The following is a 19,719-nucleotide window of genomic DNA, read 5'->3' as shown; positions in this document are numbered from 1 at the left end:
AAGAATGGGCAAAGTAAGAGAAACCAGAAGTAATCCCTCTCAAAGGATGGTTGACCACTCCCTCGGCCGTCCTCTCGCGAGATGGGTCACTTGGCTATGGGGGCCTGAATATGGATTTAGGTGCTAGAGGTTTGCCTGAGGCGAAAAAAAGGTCTTCAAATGTTCTGCTCTCCAAAGTCTAAACTTACCGAGTGTAAAAAGGAGGTTTAGTCCAATTCGGTGCGAAGGTATTGAGAAAAGCCCCCCGCCCCCCAACTTTGGACATTAATGTTGGAGCAGGCCAAGATGAAGCCAGCTGTGGGGGGAGGAGGAAGTCCTAGGACCCACCCTCGCCTACAGCACTGCACGCTGTGAGGGGTGCTCACAACCGGGCGTTTGAATGAGTTCGAGTCCTGATCAAACCCTAGAGTTAGGGACAGGGTTATAAAACAGACCAACACAAACCGGTGTGTGGGTGAAGAGCCTTAGTTTAGCCATTAAAACAGCAATGCCTCGCCCCAGCTCCTTGTGCGTTCTTGCTTTGCGTCGTCGGTTACCAAAAGGTGATACCATCATGGAACTAAGCTTAAGCTTAAAGGGCCCGTCGAGTCCCCGGAACTCTTCGTTGGCTTAAGGAGGGTACCCAGCACCGTGCTCACATAGTCATATGGTTTTGAAAATTTTTTAAGAGTAATGTTTTTATTGCAGTCGGTTAGAACTTCTTTCTATTCCGATCTATCCTCCCATCACATTTCCCCTTGTGTCTAGTGGCGTTTGGGATTCAGCTAGAGGAAATCTTGTTGGGAACGTTTGAGCTTAATAGGATATGTTTATGTGATACTCTTCTGTGAATAGTTAGTGTTGACCCTCCGTGTGTAACGTACACCTGCCACCCGCTGTGATGACTGCGGGTCCTCAGTGAAATAAGTATTTAAGGGTAATCTGGTCATAGCAGTGCTGTGGTCCACAGCGTGTGTCCCCTTAGTCGGGTTTGTGCTTTGTCTTCATGTCTCATTAAATGGTGTTTTTCCCCCATAGCAGTAAGTTTGAATTAGTGTATCACTATGCAGTTACAAGGCTATGGTTTTTCCTGTGGTCATGTATGGATGTGAGAGTTGGACTGTGAAGAAGGCTGAGCGCCGAAGAATTGATGCTTTTGAACTGTGGTGTTGGAGAAGACTCTCGAGAGTCCCTTGGACTGCAAGGAGATCCAACCAGTCCATTCTGAAGGAGATCAGCCCTGGGATTTCTTTGGAAGGAATGATGCTAAAGCTGAAACTCCAGTACTTTGGCCACCTCATGTGAAGAGTTGACTCATTGGAAAAGACTCTGATGCTGGGAGGGATTGGGGGCAGGAGGAGAAGGGGAGGACAGAGGATGAGATGGCTGGATGGCATCACTGACTCGATGGACGTGAGTCTGAGTGCACTCCGGGAGTTGGTGATAGACAGGGAGGCCTGGCGTGCTGCGATTCATGGGATCACAAAGAGTCGGACACGACTCAGCGACTGATCTGATCTGATCTGATGCAGTTACAGGAGAAGGCAGTGGCAACCCACTCCAGTACTCTTGCCTGGAAAATCCCGTGGACAGAGGAGTCTGGTAGGCTGCAGTCCATGGGGTCGCACAGAGTCGGACACGACTGAAGCGACTTAGCAGCAGCAGCAGGGCAACTAGAAAGCTTCAAATTTCCCAAAACCTTTGTTAGTATATGACAAAAATTTGATACAGGTTGCCCTCAACTTTGATAACTCTCAAAATGTTCATGACGTTCAGTTCAGTTCAGTTCAGTCGCTCAGTCGTGTCCGACTCTTTGCGACCCCATGAATTGCGGCATGCCAGGCCTCCCTGTCCAACACCAACTCCCGGAGTTCACTCAAACTCATGTCCATCCAGTCGGTGATGCCATCCAGCCACCTCATCCTCTGTTACCCCCTTCTCCTCCTGCCTCCAATCCCTCCCAGAATCAGGGTCTTTTCCAGTGAGTCAACTCTTCGCATGAGGTGGCCAAAGTATTGGAGTTTCAGCTTCAGCATCGTCCTTCCAATGAACACCCAGGACTGATCTCCTTTAGGATGGACTGGTTGGATCTCCTTGCAGTCCAAGGGACTCTCAAGAGTCTTCTCCAACACCACAGTTCAAAAGCATCAATTCTTCGGCGCTCAGCCTTCTTCACAGTCCAAGTCTCACATCCGTACATGACGACTGGAAAAACCATAGCCTTGACTAGATGGACCTTTGTTGGCAAGGTAATATCTCTGCTTTTCAATATGCTATTTAAGTTGGTCATAACTTTCCTTCCAAGGAGTAAGTGTCTTTTAATTGCATGGCTGCAGTCACCATCTGCAGTGATTTTGGAGCCCAGAAAAATAAAGTCTGACACTGTTTCTACTGTTTCCCCATCTATTTGCCATGAAGTGATGGGACCGGATGCCATAATCTTAGTTTTCTGAATGTTGAGCTTTAAGCCAACCTTTCACTCTCCTCTTTCACTTTCATCAAGAGGCTTTTTAGTTCCTCTTCACTTTCTGCCATAAGGGTGGTTTCATCTGCATATCTGAGGTTATTGATATTTCTCCTGGCAATCTTGATTCCAGCTTATGCTTCTTCCAGCCCAGCGTTTCTCATAATGTACTCTGCATATAAGTTAAATAAGCAGGGTGATAATATACAGCCTTGATGTACTCCTTTTCCTTTTTGGAACCAGTCTGTTTTTCCATGTTCAGTTCTAACGGTTGCTTCCTGACCTGCATACAGGTTTCTCAAGAGGCAGGTCAGGTGGTCTGGTATTCCCATCTCTTTCAGAATTTTCCACAGTTTATTGTGATCCACAGTCAAAGGCTTTGATGTAGTCAATAAAGCAGAAATAGATGTTTTTCTGGAACTCTCTTGCTTTTTCAATGATCCAGCAGATGTTGGCAATTTGATCTCTGGTTCCTCTGCCTTTTCTAAAACCAGCTTGAACACCTGGAAGTTCACGGTTCATGTACTGCTGAAGCCTGGCTTGGAGAATTTTGAGCATTACTTTACTAGCGTGTGAGATGAGTGCAATTGTGCGGTAGTTTGAGCGTTCTTTGGCATTACCTTTCTTTGGGATTGGAATGAAAACTGACCTTTTCTAGGTCAGTTCATGACGTTACTAAAAAAGAACTGCGAGGTCTGAAGGAACTTTTCTAAATTAAAAAATTTTTCTTTGATATGCTGGAGGAAAAACTAAATTGTCTTTCCATTAAAATTGTGGAAAATGATACAAAATTGTTATATAAAGAAGAGATCAAAGTCAAGCCTTTCAAAAGAAAAAATAAAGGTGTTTAAGAAAATTAGGGCTTCATTTCTGGATTTCATAATGTTTGTGTTGTTAGCTTTTTAAAATTACAAATTGTAATTGCAAGATTTCTCCCACAATTTTCGTTGTGATCCTTCGTTCTAAATAAATAAATCTCTTTCCTCTCTCGTTTTTGGTTTGTTATTTTCTGTTGTTTATTCCTCGTGTAATTTGAATCTGCCTTGTAATGCAGGGAACATGGGTTCCATCCCTGATGGGAACTAAGATCCCACATGCCACAACTTATGGAGCCCAGGTGCCCCCTAAACTAGAATCCACGAACCCAAATGATGATCCCACATGCCACAATTAAGATCCAAGGAAGACAATTTTTTTAGAAAAGAAAGAAACCCAACTTTGACCTGAGAGTAGCTGGGCCCCCATTGTAGACTATGAAATGTCTGATCACGGAGTGTTTGATTTTGCAAGGCTCCCTTGTTAATGGAAAACCAGTACTTCAAAGGGAAAGAAACTGGGGGCAGAACAAAGCTCCTGGAATAATTTTACCTGAGAGAGTTACTGAGAGAATTTAGCAGTTGAAAAGCTAGCCTGTTTCTCTTGATCTTTTGCTTGGGATTTGAAGCAAGAAATTCTGATGCAGAAAAGCCATTAGTTATATTTAATAGTCATCCTGGGCTCTTCAGCTCTGTTCATGTCAAGCCCCACTTCCCAAGAATCTTGAGTTTGTTTGTAGTTGATGTATTATCTTGTTTGTTTCACTCTCCTGAAATGATCTCAGAAGCCTCTGCTCACTGCCCTTTGGGGCAGTAGTATGTAGGCCTTGAGAGACAAGTAGCTGAGTCTTCATAAATCAGAAGCAGAAGTATCTTTAGGGATCATCTGGTACAGGAGTTCACTAGATTGGAAAAAAAAAAAAAACAAGAAAGTAGGAGGCTGTTTCCGAATGTATGTTAAATTGTAGCCTTCTTTGATAGAGACTATTGAAGACTGTTTTTCTTGCCTGCAAATAAATATTTACCTACTTTTCTGAAAAGGGCCTGTCCTTCTTTCTACAATCTAAAATAGCAATTCTCAAATTGTTACAAATATAATTGTCGTGCTCATATATATATTTCTGTGTCATGCTACATATCTTGATTGAGGTGATAGTCACCTGAGTGTATACATTTATCAGAAATCAGTGGCCTTGTGTTAAAACGTGGAAATTTCTTGTATATACTTTAAACCTCAGTTCAGTTCAGTCGCTCAGTCGTGTCCGAATCTTTGTGACCCCATGAATCTCGGCACGCCAGGCATCCCTGTCCATCACCAACTCCCGGAGTTCACTCAGACTCATGTCCATCGAGTCAGTGTTGCCATCCAGCCATCTCATTGTCTGTCGTCCCCTTCTCCTCCTGCCCTCAATCCCTCCCAGCATCAGAGTCTTTTCCAATGAGTCAACTCTTCACATGAGTAAATTTCACTTAAAAATTATAAGTAAAATTAACAACAAATGACTAATGAAAAATCTTTGGAACTTCTACAGTAGGTAAAAGATTAATACCACTAAGAGATTAAAAACATAATTCTCATACCAATAAAGAGTGAGCTTAGTTATTCATTAATGAAAGAAACAGCAGTATGACAGACGTGGCCTGAAAAGAATTTGAGAATAGTTGATGGGCAAAGAAAGTGTCAGACACAACTGGGCACACATGCACTAGAATGGGCAAAGAAATGCTGAAATATGATTGCTAGGGACTTACTTGGTGGTCCAGTGGTTAACAATCCACCTTCAAAAGCAGAGGACATGGGTTCAATCCCTGGTCAGGGAACTAAGATCCCACATCTGCAACTGGAGAAACTTGTATGCCACAACGAAGATCCTGTGCAGCCAAAAAATAGAAAGAAAGAAATATGACTGCTAAATTAGATCCAAATCTGTGTCTTTCCCTCCAGAGTAACAAAACCATAACTCTGGTGTTACATTCTTTACTGGATATACAAAAATCACTGTACCTTATCAGTTTCCTACAAGCTAACCTCTAACTTTACAGAGTTATAAAAAACATCTCTGAGTCCTAGTCAATTGTTAGTCAAAGTTAAATTTCCCCAGAAAGTCAGATGTCCCTTATGTAGGTTTATTAGAAATTCTCTAGAATGGCATAAAGAAGTCACACTATCACTGTACATCATGCTTTTACATACTAAATAATTTTCCTCCACACTAGTTTTTATTATTCCACATTTGATGGAGACAAGTGATATTTTAATTTCCTGTTAGCTCCATTAAAAAAAAAATCACAGGTATGAGGACAAACGGTAACTGCCTTTAGGCCTCAAATGGAGGTAACAGAGAGTGGTGGGGACTGTGGCAAACCAGAATACCATGCCCCATCTAAAGGGGAAAGTTGCTATGCAGCTCCAGCCAACCATTGCCATGTGGGAGAGTTGGTCGTGTATTGCTATACTGTCTTATTTTTTAAAGAATCTGGAAATAAAAAGTTTTATGGGAAAGATCTAAATTTTTTAATGTTGGAAACCAGTTCAAATTGTGTAGGCCAACAGGATGAAGGAATGAATGAAGGGAAAGCCAAGCCAGCCTGAGCCAGTGTCAATATCTGACCTAGAACAATACTTTTGATGTGAAGACTGAAGCCCAAAGAAAGGAAACACTCGTCCCCAAATTATGAAGTGAGTCTTGGCAGAGTAGGTCTTAGAACACAAGCCCTTGGATTCCCAACCAGAAGCTTTTCCCACTTGACAACATTAGAGGTACTTTCTTTGTCTCCCATTAAGTGCTCCATGTTCTATTTGCTAACTGACCAAACATAATGACTTGCGTATGAATGCTTGCAGCACCCTTAGATCAAGTTCATGCCAGTGTGATATGCCCACAATTGCATAGGATTTGCACTGGCATCACCAACTCGATGGACACGAGTTTGAGCAGGCTCTGGAAGTTGGTGATGGACAGGGAGTCAGACACAACTGAGCAGCTGAACTGAACTGACCTGCATCCTAAGCTTCTTTATAAGAACAACTATCATACTTTGAGCAATAACCATCACACTCTGTACTGCTGCTACTGCTGCTGCTAAGTCGCTTCAGTCGTGTCCGACTCTGTGCAACCCCATAGACGGCAGCCCACCAGGCTCCCCCGTCCCTGGGATTCTCCAGGCAAGGACACTGGAGTGGGTTGCCATTTCCTTCTCCAATGCGTGAAAGGAAAAGTGAAAGTGAAGTTGCTCGGTCGTGTCCGACTCTGTGTGACCCCATGGACTGCAGCCTACCAGGCCCCTCCATCCATGGGATTTTCCAGGCAAGAGTACTGGAGTGAGTTGCCATTGCCTTCTCCACTAGGTTCTTTTATCTTTGGCTTTGATCACTGGTTTGGGAAGATCATCGAAACAGGAAATGGCAACCCACTCCAGTACTCTTGCCTGGAAAATTTCATGGGCCTCTAGAGCAGCCTGGTGGGCTACAGCACATGGGGTCCCAAAGAGTTGGACATGACTGAGTGAGCATGCACTAACATGATATAGGTACTACTCTTACTTTTATTTTGTGGCTAAGGAAATTGATGATACGAAAAGGAAAGTCACTTGCTCAGAGCCATAAAACTACATATTTATGGTCCAATGTTGATGGTCTTAACCACTGGGACATGCTATCTTTACTCATGCATTCATTCATTCAACCAGTAAGTTAGTCAAATCGTTACAGTATACTGGCTCCAGTTGCTGAGCCAGGCATTATGAGGGAATACAATTTCATAGTCCCAAGTTCCGCTCTAAAACTCATCTGGGTTAGGCTAACTGGGTCCACATCCAACCCACATCCCATTCTTCCAATCCCAAATAACAAGTGGTTCTTGCAACACACAAAGGGTTGGGCTATACACTTCAACAAAGCTGACTTAAAATTTAGAAGTAACAGCAACCTCTAAAGTTTAGGGATCCTGTTTAAATTAAAAGATTTCTAACAACGCAAACATCTTAGGAGACCAGATGGCTTGAAGACCAGATCCACTAGTAGGACATGAAGAGAATTGTGCTTTAGACAACAAGTAAACCTTGATTCTTCAAAGAGAGACTGGAGGGATGAAGATTATTTTGGAGGTTATTACATGGAAAAAGTTGAGGAATGAGTAATAAAGTTAATTCAGTGTACACTCGGCAGAATTGAGGTATAAACACCCAGAAGTCACTTAACATTCTCTGGACGCAGGTTTCCAGTGGGCTCTTTATTAAAGAGAGCAGTGTGATGGAAAGAGAGGATTTTCTATGTTCATATCCCAGTTCTCCAACTTTCTAGTCTCATACCCCTGGTTGATTCATATGACATTTCAAGACTACAGTTTCCTATTCTGCTAAGTCAGTATAATAATATCTACCTGCTAAGGCTCTTGTGAAGGAGAACTAAATGGCATCATATATATTAAGCACTTGGTAAATAGTACCCATTCAATGTTTCTTTCTAGATACAAATGAACTTGGCATATGCCCTTCTCCTGCATGGGGCAGAGGAGAAGAATAACAATAATAAATATTTTTCTCCATATGTTACAATGATAAACTTTATAGCGGTGTTCTGATAACACTGCAAAATCTGAAAGTGCTTTTCAACTGTCAGAAAAAGATTACATTTTCACTGCGCTGATTAACAAGGAACAACTTTTGCCAGGACAGTCTTCCTCTCAAGAGAGTTGGGCATCCGTGAACAAGTCCGTTATCTCTCTGGTTTCAGCCCCTCGTCTATGAAGTAGCGGTGATCCTCTTTGCTCACTTTACATAAGTGCATGTGGGATTCAGGGTTGTGAAAATTCTTACAAAGCAGGGTACCTGGGAGAGGTTGCTAAGCTCACCGTTAGCGGTTTGCGGAACACTTCCTTGTTTCCGGCTCTGACTTCTCCCATCCGACGTGAGCCTCTCGGAGCGTAGTCTGATTCTGTGTCCAAGACTTAGCACAGAGAATTTGCTGGCTCAGTGATTGGCTCTCAGACTCAAATGTTGATCACTCTCGTGTAATGATGTTGAGTTACAGTGTTAGTAGCTCAGTCGTGTCCGACTCTTCGTGACCCTATGGACTGAACTCCCCGCCAGACTCCTCTGTCCATGGGGTTTTCCAGGCAAGAATATTGGAGTGGGTTGCCATTTCCTTCTCCAGGGGAGCTTCCCGATCCAGGGATCGAACCCGGGTCTCCTACATAGCAGGCATATTCTTTAACGTCTGAGCCTCAGGAAAGTCCTTGAATTACAGAATTCATTTTTTTGTAAATTAGTGATCAACGCCAGGGTTACGGAGAGAACGAACGGAATTTATCGCCTTTAAAAGCTATTACTACACGGTTCGTGTTGCTAGCCCCACATTTTAACGTATTCTCATTTCCTACTTAACACTGTGTATTTTTAGGAAGTTTTTTTTTTTTTTTACGTTCATTGATTTAAACATTTTCTTCCTCTCCTTTCCCCCCACCCCCCCTGGATTCTTCACTTTCCTTTGTGATTGGCTGCACATCATCTTAACGTGATTGGCTAGGGCATCTGCCCGTTATCTTTCCCTTGATCCGATGGGAGAAATAAGAAAAAAAAGTGTCTTAAACTCAGCTATTTTATTGGCTCCGGTAGGGAAGTCAGGCGAGGGGATTGAGCAGCTCAAATTTTCGATTGGTCCTTATACCCATCAGTCATACTGCCGGAAACCAGGTCTACTGCAGTTGGAAGGGTTTTCATTGGTCCGAAACGGCCCCGCTCCCCTCCCCGAGACCGCCCCCCGACCCGGTTGCCGTGGTTGCAGGCCCGGCCCGCCAGCTTGTCCGCTGACAGCGAGCCATTAGGGCGGAGGGAAGCGGGTCCGTTGGTCCTTCAGGCACGAGGCTCCTCAGGCGGCCAGGCCCGCGCGGAGCCGTTGCCATGGCAGCCGCCGCCGGGGGCGCGGACGACGAGTCGCGCTCTGGCCGCTCAAGCTCCGACGGCGAGTGCGCCGTGGCGCCAGAGCCGCTGACGGGTCCCGAGGGCCTCTTCTCCTTCGCCGACTTTGGGTCTGCGCTGGGCGGCGGCGCGGGCCTCCCGGGCCGGGCGTCCGGCGGGGCCCAGTCCCCGCTGCGCTACCTGCACGTCCTGTGGCAGCAGGACGCGGAGCCCCGCGATGAGCTGCGCTGTAAGATCCCCGCGGGCAGGCTGCGGCGCGCCGCCAGGCCCCACCGCCGGCTCGGGCCCACTGGCAAGGAGGTGCACGGTGAGGAGCGCGGCGGGAGGCGGGGCTGGCCTCGGCTGATCTCTCCAGCCCGCTCAGGATGAGTCCTCCGACGTCTGCGCTACGGACCTGGAGTGACCCCTGAGTCCCCTTCCAGTAGGAACAGTAGTCGTATGACTGCTAAGGACCATGAGTGTAAAAAAAAAAAAAAAGTAGTCTTCCTGCTCAGAAACAGTCCCGGAGGCTTTTCACATTGGGTAGTTCCTGAGTAGAAACGGATTCCTAGCCCCAGGTGTAGATAATACATGGGGTAGTGGAGAATATTTTCGTATCAGAGCCAAGTCGTACCAGCTTCTTTAAATGCACAGACCTGGGTTGGACTTTTCTAGCTCATGGTGGCCTTAGGCAAACTACAGACCCTTTCAGTTGTAGTTTTCTTATCTGTAAAATGGGAATGGTATGCTTTACAGGAATGTTGACAAGAGTTAGGTAAAGTAGGGAATGTATAGTCAATATTTGGCCATCAACGTGTGCCAGACAATGTTGGGTGATAATGTGGTCATTTTCTTTTCTTTTTAAGATTTATTTATTTTTGGCTCTGCTGGGCCGTCTTTGCTGAGTGCAGGCTTTCTCTAGTTATGGTGAGTGGGGGCTATTCCTTATTGCGGTGCGCAGGCTTCTCGTGGCGGTGGCTTCTCCTGTTGCAGAGCATGGGCTCTAGGTACACACTTCAGTAGCTGCAGCTTCTGGGCTCTAGAATTCAGGTTCAATAGTTGTGGCGCATGAGCTTAGTTGCTCAGAGGCCTGTGGGATCTTCCTGGACCAGGGATCAAACCCGTGTCCCCTGTATTGGCAGGCAGATTCTTAACCATTAGACCACCAGGGAAGCCCTGTGACGGTTTTTGATCCTCATAATAACTCATCAAGATCCAGATACTGTTCCCACTTTACTGAAGATAAAACTGAGGCTTGGAGAAATAACTGTCTTGCTCTAAGTCACATTCCATCTTTGGAAGGAATGATGCTAAAGCTGAAACTCCAGTACTTTGGCCACCTCATACAAAGAGTTGACTCATTGGAAAAGACCCTGATGCTGGGAGGGATTGGGGGCAGAGGAGAAGGGGACGACAGAGGATGAGATGGCTGGATGGCATCACTGACTTGATGGACGTGAGTCTGAGTGAACTCCGGGAGTTGGTGATGGACAGGGAGGCCTGGCATGCCGAGATTCATGGGGTCGCAAAGATTCGGACACAACTGAGCAACTGAACTGAACTGACTGAAGTCACATCAGTAAAAGTTGGTTGTGCTGGTGTTAGAACTCCTGCTCTGATACTTCTTCCATATTTCTTTTACATTTTATGGATGCCATGGAAACCAACACCCTGAAAAATTTAAGAATGGGGACTTTTAGATTCCCTCTAGGACCTACTCATATCTTAGTGGTGTTATGAGGATTAATTGAGAATTTGAAAGTGCTGTATGAATGTAAGGAATCATTATATATCTGAATTGTAATTTTTGTCCATTTCTCTGATGATAAAAGTATTGCTTTCTATTAGCCTTTAATATAGAGGTACTGTCATTGTGGAGAAAAAAGTTTCTCTGTGGGAATTATCAAATTTAAATATGCCATTTGGGAGTGGCCTGTTTTGAAGGAGAATATAAGATTATATGTGTAACCAGCTCACAAAGAGTTTTGTGTAAATCATCTCATTTGATTTTTGCAACAACTTAGGACTGTCAGGACAGAGCTCAACTTTGTTTGTACTTGATAGATCTGAAGCCCAGGGGCTTAACTAACTTGTTCAAGGTCACCAAGTGGCAGAGCCAAGATCTGGCTGCAAAGGCCTTGGAGGATTTGCTACAAAATGTGGCTTTTGCACGAGCTGTGTCACATTTCAGGTTTCTCCTGGTTATATCCTGGCACCTCTCTTTCCTTTTAGATTTTTTTTTTTTTTTTTCCATTTGGCAGTGCTGTGTGCGACACACACATGGGTCCTTAACCACTGGACTGCCAGGAAGTTCCCAGGAAGCCATCACTTTCTGCTTCATCATGGCCATTGCTGGGTTTTTTTGTTTGTTTTTTTAACTGGCACTCTTATTCTCTTCACAGCTCTGAAAAGGCTGAGGGACTCGGCCAATGCCAACGATGTGGAAACAGGTGAGTGTGCAGAGTGAGTCTGGCTCCGTGGTCTGGTCAGGGAAGGAAAAGTCCACATCACCAGTACCTGGGAAGACAGTGCTTGAATTCTGCCAGCTCAGCCCTGGGACCACTGTATCTATTGTATAACTGCTGTCGTCTTACAGATGACAAGTCTGGTGCAGATGCTTACTCTTCCCACGCTTGCCTGCCACCCTGTCCTTACTGGTGTCAGAGTGTTTATTACCCTGTGAGCCCCCTCATGGCGGGAGCTTTTGTATCCCTGGCACCCAGCCGCCGAGTGGGAGTTTTTGGGACCTTGTGGCTAAAAGGAATGAAAATCAATCAACTTGAACCGCCAGGAGAGCCACCATCTGCATAGAGCCCTTCCGCTGCTCCCTGAGGCTTGGTGGTAGTGGGGTTCTCAAACTTAAGTTGACAGAACATCTGAAAGGCAGGGGTGGGCTCCTAGCAGGACACGGCTGTTTTTTTTGTTGTTGTTGTTGTTGCTCTTCATCCTTTACTAGCTGATAGGGCAGTAGCAGCATCAAAGGTACAAGACAAGTTATAGGGAAAAAAAAGATTTAATTTTATCCACTGACTTAATTCATTCTGTGAATCAGGGAAAAGTGGTATATTGGTTTTCTGTAACTGCTGTAACAAATAACCACAGATATAGTTGTGTAAAACAGCACCAGTTTGTCATCATACAACTATGAAGGTTGGAAGTCCAGCTTAGGTCTCATCAGGCTGAACTCAGAGTGTCAGTGGGGCTGTATTTCTTGCCGAAGGCTCCAGGAAGAATTTGTTTCCCTGCCTTTCCCAGCTCCTGAGGCTGCCCACGTTCCTTGGCTCGTAGTCCTCTCCCTTCATCTTCAGAGTCAGCGATAGTAGACTGAGTCCGCACACTGGTTCTACCAATGGGAAAAGGTTCTCTGATGTTAAAGACTCATGTGTTAGATTGGGCCTGCAAAATCCAGGATAATCTAGCTGCTGCTGCTACTAAGTCGCTTCAGTCGTGTCTGACTCTGTGCCACCCCATAGACGGCAGCCCACCAGGCTCCCCCGTCCCTGGGATTCTCCAGGCAAGAACACTGGAGTGGGTTGCCATTTCCTTCTCCGATGCGTGAAAGTGAAAAGTGAAAGTGAAGTCACTCAGTCGTGTCCGACTCTTCTTGACCCCATGGACTGCAGCCGACCAGGCTCCTCCGTCCATGGGATTTTCCAGGCAAGAGTACCGGAGTGGGGTGCCATTGCCTTCTCCAATAATCTAGCTAGAGGTTGCTAACCTTAATCCTGTCTGTGAGGTCCCTTTTGCTATGTAAGGTAGCCTATCCATAAATTCTGGCTATTTAGCCATAGGCATCTTTGGGTGTTGTGATTCTGCCGTATCTCACGTGGCCATCATTCTATTTTGAGAGTGCGATGCTGTGGTCAACAGATAAAATATAAGTGTGGATAAAGGGCCATGGATAGGAGAGCAGGCATGGAGAGGAGGTTGTTCCCCTCAGGGAGCTGGGCCTTGAGTGGGTCCCTTATCCCTGGCAGAGCATAGTGAGCAGGCCTAGAAACTGGAGGGCTTTTCAGCGCTCTCCAATTTCATCTCTTCCATGAACTTTAATATTGTGGAATATTTGGGTGGTAACCTATATGGCTTTTCAAGGAAAAATGATATATTCTCTTTTTAATACCTCTAGTGTATGGCCAGAGAATATTCTAATTATACTTCCCTTCCACAGAAAGTCTAGTTTACCTTTTTAAATTTTTTTAAATTTTATTTTATTTTTAGTTTACCTTTTTTTAATAGGTTTACTTTCTCTCTCTTTTAAATCGAAGCATAGTTGAAGTACAATATTATATAAGTTACAAGTGTACAGTATAGTGATTCACAATTTTTACAGGTTATACTTCATTTATAGTTGTTACAAAATATTGGCTATATTCCCCCTGTTGTATAATATATCCCTGTAGCTTGTTTTATACCTAATAGTTTGCCCCTAATAGTTACTTCCCCACCGCTATATTGCCTCCCCTCTTCCCAGTGGTAACCACTGGTTTGTTCTCTATGCCTGTGAGTTTATGTCTAGCTTATCTTTTCCTTTTCACAACAGTAAAAGATGTTTATCAGCTTTCACAATCATTAGCCAGTGTCTAGCTTATCTTGAATCAGGTGTCCACATGGTAGTTTCATTATTTTGGTGGAAATGCTGTAATTTTCCATTCAGAGTCTGTGACACACCCATCAGACTCTTGCAGGACTCTGATAGCAAAACTGGCTGTACTTTAGCTTTTTCACTCCTTTTTACTGTATGGTTAGCATTCTGTTTTCTTGCATCATGTTTGTTGGGTCTTTTGGTATAGGTTAGCAATTATAGTGGATGTAAAATTTCTGCCCTCCTATGGTTAAATTATACGTACCTTTCTGTGAATTCATAATCATTTGAAAGATTTTTTTTTTTTGGCTGCACCAGGTCTTAGTTGCAGCATGGGGGCCCTTTAGCTGCAGGATCTTGTAGCTGTGGCATGTTAACTCTTGGCTGCAGCATGTGAAATCTAGTTCCCTGACCAGGGAGCAAACCTGGGCACCCTATGTTGGGAGCTCAGAGTCTTAGCCACTCAACTGCCAGGAAAGTCCCATTGAAAAGATTTTAAATGTGAAAATGATATATGCATTTAAAATCTTTTAAAAATTAGAAAAATATACAAGAAAAACATTTTAAATGTCAGCAAAGGAGCTAATCTTTGTTAATATTTTGGTGAATATCCTTCCTGTCCTTTTTCCTGTACAGAGGAATTTTCTTGATGAGCTTGTAGACTGTGCTGTATACACAATTTTACAGCCTGCTTAATGCTTTATGTATCATAAACCTTTCCCATAGTCTTCATAACCATTTGTTCTTTTTCAAAACAGAAGTGCCATCTTTCCTATTTATAGAATAAATACATAGCTGTACAATTTGTGTCAAGCTTGTAAAAAGCAGAAATTACCTTGTAATTCCATTCCCCAGCTGAAACCACAGTTTGTAATGGATGCACACGATGCCTTCAAAGGGACAAAGCAAGAGTTATTCAGTTAGTCATATATTTGCACACTGGTTTTTCACTATTAAGATAATTTCCTAGGAATGGGGTTTCTACATCAAAGGATACATGTGTCTTGATGGCTTCTGATAGGTGTTGCTAAAGTGTTTTCCGAAAAGACTGTTAGCTGTACAGATCACAAAAATAGAACCATTTACTTTATCTCAGGGATGCTGGCTCTCTTTTGGTGACTGCACTGATAAACACCGAGGTGACCTGAAGCTCTTCCTTCTTTTCCACTCTTATAAACCTTTCCCATTCATTCATTCCCAAACCATTCATTCATTTATGCAGTCAGTCAGCAACATTTGTGAAACAGGTCAAGTCATATCTCCATCCAGGATATTAAGAAACAAAATAAAAACCTACAGTATAGCTGGAGAAGAAGAGTATAAAGTGACACCATTTCTAAAAACAAACCAAAAACCCAAAGAAAGCGAAGTCATGTGTTTAGTCAGAGAGGTAAAAGTTCTTGAGCAGGAGAAACCTAGGCTCCTATCCCAGCCCTCCTGTTGGCTTGGGTTGGAGTGTGTCTCCTCGTCTGTAGCATGGACATGGTACCATGTTGAGTGGTTGAGGGTCTTGGCAGTCAGGCAGCTGATGCCTGGCTGGTGCTTGGTGTACAGGCAGTTACTCTGAAAGAGCTCAGCATGTTAATGTGAGAGCAGCAGGATGACCGGGGCACCACAGAGATGTGGGGGTCAGAGGGGCTCATTCACCTTAAGGAGATGGGAGAGATTCATGGAGCAGGAGATTATCTGGGCTTCACCTGGAAGGACTCGGGTCCTTGAGAGGTTCGCTGGGGGATTGCTAGGGCATTCCACTGCTTGCTCTAAAATGATGTTTTGCAGCAATTTCTACATTTCAGTTTGGACATGGGCATGCAATACATAATGCCTCCCATTTTACAGTGGCTCCAGACTTTTCAGAAAAGGACTTTCATATCCATTATTCTCATCATGGCAGCTCTAGAGGTTGACTGGGCAGAAACTACTCCCATTTGCTGGTGAATGGGGGCCCAAATCTCGGCCTTCCTGCTCCCAGCCCAGCTTTGCCCACTGCCGCATGCTGTTGGCAATGAACTCCTTTCCTTTTTGCTCAGCTCGGTCTGGGACTTGGTCTGCATGGCAGAGCCCAGGCTCTGTCCACTCTAAAGGGCTGCCTCTTGGGAGCTAAGTGAGTGTCAGCCCACAGATGTGCCCCAGTTGGATGGATGTGTAGCCAGACTCCTGCCCCTGTAGAGGGGCAGGACCAAAACCAATACTGGGGATTTCCATGACTCCAGAATTCCTGACCCTGAGGGCCGAGATCCTTCTGTGATGCTCTGTCCCAAGACACGTACTTGAGCACCCAGCACCCCTGGTGCTCAGTTGTGCCCTCAGGAGAACAAGTCCCTTGTCACGGCAGTCCTCCAGGGGCCGCATCCTGGAGGGACTAGCTCTCCCACACATTATGGATGCCTTGCTGGAAGGGGCCCTGAGGACCCTTGCCCACCCCCGGGGCTGCAGCTTGGCTGACGCCGCCACTCTCCCTGCTTGTTCCCTCTGTCTTGGCGGTGCCAGTGCAGCAGCTCCTGGAGGAAGGCACGGACCCCTGTGCAGCTGACGACAAGGGCCGGACTGCCTTGCACTTTGCCTCCTGCAATGGCAACGACCAGATTGGTGAGTCCTTGGGAGGTGGGGGAGGGGGGTTGGGTGAGTATTCTGCCTCCAGAGACACTGGGGAACAGCACACGGCCGGTGGGGGGCTGCTGGAGGTGAGGAAGGCTGGACCCTCCCACACCTCTGGCCTGTGGAACTGGCACTGCCAGGCTAAGGTGGGCTCACCTGGGGAAAGAACGAGATCGACCCCAAGGTCGGACCGGACCTTCCAGACATTCAGGCAACATTTACTCAGTGCTAAGGGCAGCAGTGGGACAGCCCGCCCCCAAACCCAATTTTTTTTTTTCCCAGAAGTCTTTTTAGGGTGTGGTATAACTTGCAAACAGTAAAGTCTCTATGTACATACACTGCTGGGTCCACCTCCTGGATCAAAATATAGAATCTTTTCAGTGCCCGGCATCCTGTCTCATGCCCCTTAAGAACCTTCACTAGCAGCCACAGCTGTTGGGAGAACTTTCTTTAACCCTAAAATCTCAGTCCCGTATACCTGCACAGGCTCAGGGACCCTCCCAGAAGCCTTAGTTCATGGTGCTCAGCGTCCTGCACACAGGCCTCACGAGTGAGCAAGGGAGTGAAACCGCACTGGGCAGTGTACTGGCTTTCAGTGTTCCATGTAGGGATGGAGGCTAGGATGCTGCCAGTAGACACCCCCAGCGGCTCCTCTGGGGCTTTCCTTTTTCCAGTACAGCTGCTTCTGGACCACGGAGCCGACCCCAACCAGCGAGATGGGCTGGGGAACACGCCACTGCACCTGGGTGAGCGCCTGGAAGCTGCCAAGACAGGCTCCTTTGATGGAGAGCCCAGGGTCCTGCAGGCCCCTAGCAGGCTCTCCTGTCCCCTGGGGAGAGCCTGAGTCCCCAGGGCCGTACTCCCCTTGGGCTGTGTACATGGCTGACCCCATCCACTGTTGGTTGGCTGTGCCCCAAGTAGAGCTGATTTCACAACCTGAACTGGCTCAGCAGCAGCTCTGCCGGGGGAGGTTCCCGCCCTGTGGCCAACTCTCATCATGGCTTGTGGCGAGGCGGGTCCCACCTCCCAGCCTCAGTTTCCCCAGCTGTGTAGGGAGGAAGTTGGGTTTGATCGCTGAATCCCCCCAGTTGCTGCCTCAGTGATGCCTCTCGGGGTGTGATCTAGCACCTGAACCCTGAGAGACACAGTCCTGCTCCCTCCTGCGGGCACCCAGGGCCACGCCCCCCGCGGTCCTGAGCTCTCAGTCCCTGTTCTCCTTCCTCAGCGGCCTGCACCAACCACGCCCCCGTCATCACCACGCTGCTGCGAGGAGGTGAGTGCTCCCCTCCCCGTCCTCTCTCCTCCTCCCCCTGCTCAGCATGCTCACCGCTGTCTGTCCCCCCAGGGGCCCGGGTAGACGCCCTGGACCGAGCAGGCCGCACACCCCTGCACCTGGCTAAGTCCAAGCTCAACATCCTGCAGGAAGGCCACTCCCAGTGCCTGGAAGCCGTGCGGCTGGAGGTGAAGCAGGTGAGCGCTGAGCCTGCAGCACTGAGTGGGTGACTTAAGGGTTCACGTGGACCCCAGCCGACACCTGGTCCAGCATGCCCCTGGGCAGCAGCCTCAGGCTGCTCTGTGCCTGTGGGCACACCCTCAGCCTGCCCTCTGGTTTCAGATCATCCAGATGCTGAGGGAGTACCTGGAGCGCCTAGGGCGGCATGAGCAGCGGGAGCGGCTAGATGATCTCTGCACCCGCCTCCAGAAGACGAGCACCCGCGAGCAGGTGAGCGCAGCTGCGGTCCAGACCAGGGCCTGGCAGGAGCCTCAGAGTGAGCTGGTCCCCGCTCTGAGGCTGGAGAGAGAGGCATGGCTGCTGGTTGCCGTCCTCTGTGGGCCTCAGAGCCTCTGTCCACCTCCTTGGAAGCGGCCTGGGTCCTTCTCTCTGGGTCAGCGAGGATTCACCCTTGGACAGCTGCTCCATAGTCCAGGGTGAAGCCCTCACAGGCCCTGGGAGGAGAGACCGTGCCTGCCTCTGCGCCTGTGGTGCTGTGGGGGAGACCTGGGACACCCCATCACAGAGCCTTGGTTTCCTCCACAGGTGGACGAAGTGACCGACCTGCTGGCCAGCTTCACCTCCCTCAGCTTGCAGATGCAGAACATGGAGAAGAGGTAGCAAGAGCGCCGCCCTGCCCGCTGCCTCCCCCGCCCTGCCTGCTGCCCTCTCGCTACAAAGAAAAGGCCTGGCGCCTGGGACCCCGTCTGCCGAGGCCTCATCCCAGCTGCTGGGAGGCAGAGGCGTTCTCTCACTGACCTCAGCGCTGCTCCCAGCTGCAGTCTCTGTCATGTCCGTGGGCCGAGACCACAGCCCCCAGCTTCTTCCTTTGGCTCCCGCAGCAGCACAACCACGCCTCAGCCCTGGCTGACTTGACACGCACTCTCCTCACAGGCCTTGCTCATCCCACAGCCTCCCCGGTGCCCTCGGCAGGCCCCAGACCCTCCTCTGAGTCCCCTCCCAGCCGTGGGCTTGTTGCAGCCAGCCGGGTGGGCTTAGGGCAGGCACCCTCTGGCCTAAGGGGCTTCTTGGCTGGCCCTGCACCTCTCACCAGCACTTAGATCAGGCTTGTCACCGGACTTGCAAGGAGACATGGCAGCTAGTTTCTTTGGTTTGGAAGGGGTCAGGGGGTTGGTGAAGCCTAGACCTTAGAAATACAAGGTTAGGGAGGACCTAGCTGAACCCAAAGCAGAAATCCCCAGCCCTTTTTTGCCCAATCACAGAAACACCAGGAAGGTGTAGCCTTTCTGCAGCCTAGTTGTAGCAGGCGAGGAGAGGCCCTCAAGATGGCCACATTCTAATCCCAGGAACCAGTGAACACCACCTTATATGATGAAAGGGACTTTGCAGATGTCATTAAGCTAAGGTCTTTAGACAGGGCGATTATCCTGGATTATCCAGGCAAGCCTGATGTAATCACATGGATCCTTATTAGAAGGAAGCAGGAGCTCAGAGAGGAAGTAGGGGACAAGGTGACCAATCAAGAAACGAGTAACGCGAGGCAGGGGTAACAAGGCAAGGAATGAGGCGGCCTCCAGTAGCTGGGAAAGGCAAGGAGGGCTTCCCTGGTGGGCCAGTAGAATCCACCTGCCAATGCAAGGGACACAGGTTTGATCCCTGGTCTGGGAAAATCCCACATGCCTCCAGGCAACTAAGCCTGTGTGCCGCAACTACTGAAGCCCAAGCACAGCAGTGAAGACCCAGTGCAGCCAAAAAATAAATTAAAAAATAATAATAATAAGGCAAGGAAATGGATTCTTCCTTCATAACTTCCAGAAGGAACCAACCTGCTGACACCTTGATTTTAGCTCAGAGATACAGGTTTCAAATTCTGACTGCCAGAACTGTAAGAGAATAAATTTGTGTTGTTTTAAGCTACTAGATTTGTGGT

The 19,719-nt window shown here is 47.3% G+C and overlaps 1 protein-coding gene, 1 long non-coding RNA gene and 2 other non-coding genes across 5 annotated transcripts; 2 read left to right on the top strand and 2 right to left on the bottom strand.

Moving 5' to 3' along the window:
- Nucleotides 1-724: 724 nt before the first annotated feature.
- On the bottom strand, nucleotides 725-8,716 carry LOC132345353 (uncharacterized). Its single transcript, XR_009494672.1, has 3 exons — nucleotides 8,112-8,716; nucleotides 5,011-5,130; nucleotides 725-4,160 (listed from the first exon to the last, which is right to left on the bottom strand). It is a non-coding gene; the product is annotated as an uncharacterized lncRNA (long non-coding RNA).
- Nucleotides 8,717-9,023: 307 nt separating this feature from the next.
- Nucleotides 9,024-9,123, top strand: MIR658 (microRNA mir-658). Its single transcript, NR_036329.1, has one exon. It is a non-coding gene; the product is annotated as a microRNA mir-658 (primary transcript).
- On the top strand, nucleotides 9,091-19,706 carry ANKRD54 (ankyrin repeat domain 54). Of its 2 annotated transcripts, none has more exons than NM_001076137.1 (8): nucleotides 9,091-9,484; nucleotides 11,559-11,606; nucleotides 16,229-16,327; nucleotides 17,011-17,082; nucleotides 17,562-17,609; nucleotides 17,682-17,806; nucleotides 17,952-18,059; nucleotides 18,375-19,706. In NM_001076137.1, exons 1-8 carry the CDS (start codon nucleotides 9,160-9,162, stop codon nucleotides 18,447-18,449), a joined length of 900 nt encoding a protein of 299 aa, NP_001069605.1. In that variant the 5' UTR covers nucleotides 9,091-9,159; the 3' UTR covers nucleotides 18,450-19,706. The 2 variants fall into 2 exon arrangements, with proteins under 2 accessions (NP_001069605.1, XP_059742589.1); XM_059886606.1 differs by having other exon boundaries at nucleotides 9,370-9,484; nucleotides 16,234-16,327.
- Nucleotides 18,222-18,281, bottom strand: MIR12001 (microRNA mir-12001). The gene has a single exon (NR_162329.1). It is a non-coding gene; the product is annotated as a microRNA mir-12001 (primary transcript).
- Nucleotides 19,707-19,719: the final 13 nt, after the last annotated feature.

This window comes from Bos taurus, chromosome 5, assembly GCF_002263795.3.
Source record: "Bos taurus isolate L1 Dominette 01449 registration number 42190680 breed Hereford chromosome 5, ARS-UCD2.0, whole genome shotgun sequence".
Taxonomy (NCBI): domain Eukaryota; kingdom Metazoa; phylum Chordata; class Mammalia; order Artiodactyla; family Bovidae; genus Bos; species Bos taurus.
Note: the sequence above shows the minus strand (reverse complement) of the source record. Positions and strands in the feature narration are given on the sequence as shown.

Bases quoted from the DNA above. Each gene is read 5' to 3' on its own strand.
- ANKRD54 (NM_001076137.1), top strand. From the start codon at position 9,160: ATGGCAGCCGCCGCCGGGGGCGCGGACGACGAGTCGCGCTCTGGCCGC. The intron at 16,328-17,010 runs GTGAGTCCTTGG...TCCTTTTTCCAG, and splicing joins CAATGGCAACGACCAGATTG to TACAGCTGCTTCTGGACCAC. The intron at 17,610-17,681 runs GTGAGTGCTCCC...CTGTCCCCCCAG, and splicing joins CACCACGCTGCTGCGAGGAG to GGGCCCGGGTAGACGCCCTG.